The sequence below is a fragment of the Oratosquilla oratoria genome, chromosome 27 (genome assembly GCF_046742065.1).
Source record: "Oratosquilla oratoria isolate Oo_2021 chromosome 27, ASM4674206v1, whole genome shotgun sequence".
NCBI lineage: Eukaryota > Metazoa > Arthropoda > Malacostraca > Stomatopoda > Squillidae > Oratosquilla > Oratosquilla oratoria.
The window spans coordinates 50077989-50082988 of record NC_134803.1 but is presented as its reverse complement, the minus strand read 5'-3'; the positions used below and the strand labels follow the sequence as shown (position 1 = coordinate 50082988).

Sequence of the window (5000 nt, the reverse complement as noted above, 5' to 3'; positions counted from 1 at the left end):
ATGATGATGATGATGGTTATACTGGACACTCACCATTATGTCTTCGGCTCTTTTTCAGACAACCCCTTCACCCCTGATGATGATGACGACGACAACGGCAACGATGGTGATGGTAATGGTAATGATGATGATAATAATGATAATAATGATGATACTGATAATGATAATAATGATGATGGTGATGATGATAATAATGATGATGATGATGATGATAATAATGATGATGGTGATGATGATAATAATGATGATGGTGATGATGATAATAATGATGATGGTGATGATGATAATAATGATGATGGTGATGATGATAATAATGATGATGGTGATGATGATAATAATGATGATGGTGATGATGATAATAATGATGGTGATGATAATAATAATGATGGTGATGATGATAATAATAATGATGATGATGATGATGATAATAATAATGATGGTGATGATGATAATAATGATGATGGTGATGATAATAATGATGATGGTGATGATAATAATGATGATGGTGATGATAATAATGATAATGATAATGATGGTGATAATGATGGTGATGATGATGATGATGATGATGATGATGATGATGATGATGATGATGATGATGATGATGATGATGATGATGATGATGATGATGATAATAATGATGATGGTGATGATGATAATAATGATGATGGTGATGATGATAATAATGATGGTGATGATAATAATAATGATGGTGATGATGATAATAATAATGATGATGATGATGATAATAATAATGATGGTGATGATGATAATAATGATGATGGTGATGATAATAATGATGATGGTGATGATAATAATGATGATGGTGATGATAATAATGATAATGATAATGATGGTGATAATGATGGTGATGATGATGATGATGATGATGATGATGATGATGATGGTAACAATGATAACGATGATGATGATGATGATGATGATGATGATGATGATGATGATGATGATGATGATGATGATGATGATGATGATGATGATGATGATGATGATGATGATGGTTATACTGGACACTCACCATTATGTCTTCGGCTCTTTTTCAGACAACTCTGTCACCCCTGATGATGATGACGACGGCAACGACAACGATGGTGATGATAATGGTAATGATGATGATGATAATGATAATAATGATGATGATGATAATGATAATAATGATGATGGTGATAATGATAATAATGATGATGATGATGATGATAATAATGATGATGGTGATGATGATAATAATGATGATGGTGATGATGATAATAATGATGATGGTGATGATGATAATAATGATGATGGTGATGATGATAATAATGATGATGGTGATGATAATAATAATGATGGTGATGATGATAATAATAATGATGGTGATGATGATAATAATGATGATGGTGATGATAATAATGATGATGGTGATGATAATAATGATAATGATAATGATGGTGATAATGATGGTGATGATGATGATGATGATGATGATGATGATGATGATGATGATGATGATGATGATGATGATGATGATGATGATGATGATGATGATGATGATGATGATGATGATGATGATGATGATGATGATGATGATGATGATGATGATGGTTATACTGGACACTCACCATTATGTCTTCGGCTCTTTTTCAGACAACTCTGTCACCCCTGATGATGATGACGACGGCAACAACAACGATGGTGATGATAATGGTAATGATGATGATGATAATGATAATAATGATGATGATGATAATGATTATAATGATGATGGTGATAATGATAATAATGATGATGATGATGATGATAATAATGATGATGGTGATGATGATAATAATGATGATGGTGATGATGATAATAATGATGATGGTGATGATGATAATAATGATGATGGTGATGATGATAATAATGATGATGGTGATGATGATAATAATAATGATGGTGATGATAATAATGATGGTGATGATGATAATAATGATGATGGTGATGATAATAATGATGATGGTGATGATAATAATGATGATGGTGATGATAATAATGATAATGATAATGATAATGATGGTGATAATGATGGTGATGATGATGATGATGATGATGATGATGATGATGATGATGATGATGATGATGATGATGATGATGATGATGATGATGATGATGATGATGATGATGATGATGATGATGATGATGATGATGATGATGATGGTTATACTGGACACTCACCATTATGTCTTCGGCTCTTTTTCAGACAACCCCTTCACCCCTGATGATGATGACGACGACAACGGCAACGATGGTGATGGTAATGGTAATGATGATGATAATAATGATAATAATGATGATACTGATAATGATAATAATGATGATGGTGATGATGATAATAATGATGATGATGATGATGATAATAATGATGATGGTGATGATGATAATAATGATGATGGTGATGATGATAATAATGATGATGGTGATGATGATAATAATGATGATGGTGATGATGATAATAATGATGATGGTGATGATGATAATAATGATGATGGTGATGATGATAATAATGATGATGGTGATGATGATAATAATGATGATGGTGATGATGATAATAATGATGATGGTGATGATGATAATAATGATGATGGTGATGATGATAATAATAATGATGGTGATGATGATAATAATAATGATGGTGATGATGATAATAATAATGATGGTGATGATGATAATAATAATGATGGTGATGATGATAATAATGATGATGGTGATGATAATAATGATGATGGTGATGATAATAATGATGATGGTGATGATAATAATGATAATGATAATGATAATGATGGTGATAATGATGGTGATGATGATGATGATGATGATGATGATGATGATGATGATGATGATGATGATGATGATGATGATGATGATGATGATGATGATGATGATGATGATGATGATGATGATGATGATGATGATGATGATGATGATGATGATGATGATGATGATGATGATGATGATGATGATGATGATGATGATGATGATGGTTATACTGGACACTCAACATTATGTCTTCGGCTCTTTTCAGACAACTCTGTCACCCCTGATGATGATGACGACGACGACAACAACGATAACGACAACGACAACGACAACGACAATAATGATGATGATGATGATGATGATGATGATGATGATGATGATGATGATAATGATAATGATAATAATGATGATAATAATGATGATGATGATGACGATGACGATGACGATGACGATGACGATGATGACGATGATGACGACGACGACGATGATGATGATGATGATGATGATGATGATGATGATGATGATGATGATGATGATGATGATGATGATGATGATGATGATGATGATGATGATGATGATGATGATGATGGTCATCATCATCATCATAATGGCGATGATGATGGTCAAGATGACCATCATGGCGACGGTGATGATGACAAATGACCATGATGACCATGACCATAATGATCATGACCATGATGATGACGACGATGACCATGATGATGATGATGATGATGGCGAAGACGCTACAGAAGTAGTGGCTGCATAGTTATATAAAGTATGCAGTCCGAGCTTCAAGGCTTTCTTGGGCACTCCTATAGACTAGAGCACATATCATTTGTCTTTACATTAGAACTACACACCTAGAAATACATATGCAATGTGAAAATAACATTTATAGTTTAAATTCGGTAAATTAATTATCAAAATCTAAATAGCAATTGTATTTCTCGCATTATATATATATATATATATATATATATATATATATATATGCATATATATATATATATACATGCATATACATATATATATATATGCATATATATATATACATATATATATATATGTATATATATATACATACATGCATATACATAGATATATGTATGCAATAAAAACACTAGGAGCGTGTGTTCACAAATGCGTAAGTAACAATTCTTAGTCCACTAGTTGGAACTATTTCCATTTCACATGTTAAGAACAGTTTAGACCTCATTAACAAACTAAGTGAGGCAAAACCAGATTATGAATTTAAATTGGTAAGTTGTGATATTGTTAGTTTGTTCACGGAAGTTCCTTTGGATGACCTTTTAATCTATCTAAAAGAAGAGTTAAATAAGCACGATTTACCATTACCTTCAGGCACCTTAATTGAACTGATCAAATTGTGTGTTAAAAATTGCAAATTCCAATTTGATGATAAATTTTATTCTCAGAAATTTGGGATGAGCATGGGTAATCCTCTCTCCCCCGTATTGAGTAATTTATATATGGAGTTTTTTGAAACTAAAATTTTAAGTAAGATCATTCCCCCCAACATAACTTGGATGCGGTACATTGATGACATTCTATGTCTGTGGCCCACTCAAGATAATGTAAATGATTTTTTATGTAAACTTAATAATTTGGTCAGTTTCATTAAGTTCACGGTGGAGATAGAAAGTGAAGGTATTTTACCTTTCCTTGATTGTAATATCTACCGCCGTGAAAGTGAGTTGAAGTTCCTTGATTGTAATATCTACCGCCGTGAAAGTGAGTTGAAGTTTAGTGTATATCGCAAACCAAGCAATGTTTGTTCATATATACACTATTATTCCTCACACCCTGATGGCGTAAAGAGATCTGTTTTTTCGTCGATGTTCCTCAGGGCCCTACGCATTTGCAGCCCAGAGTACATCGATGATGAAATAAGATGTATTTACGACATTGGTACTAAGCTACAATACCCCACACATGTTCTTGACACAGCTTACAATCGTGCTAAAAGGACATTTCATAACCTTAGGTCAACTCAAACTTTCAATATGAATAACTTGCTAATTCTACCGTACCAAGAGAACCTACAAAACATTCCAAATATATTACGTAAATTTAACATTAATATAATTTTTAACAATAAGAACACTGTAAGACAATTGCTCATAAATAATTCTGTCAACAGTGGTAAAGGGGGTGTGTCCAAAATACCTTGTAAATCATGTAATCAG

General features: G+C 32.1%; 1 protein-coding gene across 32 annotated transcripts in view; it reads left to right on the top strand.

The window, feature by feature from the left end:
- Positions 1–3730, top strand: part of LOC143040037 (uncharacterized) — a 15146-nt gene extending 11416 nt beyond the window's left edge. For 4 of the 32 annotated variants that reach the window (XM_076210617.1, XM_076210606.1, XM_076210602.1 and 1 more), the window contains 5 exons: positions 59–118; positions 1062–1121; positions 1642–1701; positions 2234–2293; positions 3056–3723. In XM_076210617.1, coding sequence (XP_076066732.1) covers positions 59–118; positions 1062–1121; positions 1642–1701; positions 2234–2293; positions 3056–3453 — 638 coding nt within the window. In that variant the 3' untranslated portion in view covers positions 3454–3723. Of the gene's footprint in view, positions 1–58; positions 119–1061; positions 1122–1641; positions 1702–2233; positions 2294–3055 lie in introns of all 32 variants that reach the window. The other 28 variants (XM_076210608.1, XM_076210592.1, XM_076210590.1 and 25 more) reach the window with 22 other exon arrangements.
- The last annotated feature ends 1270 nt before the right edge of the window (positions 3731–5000 follow it).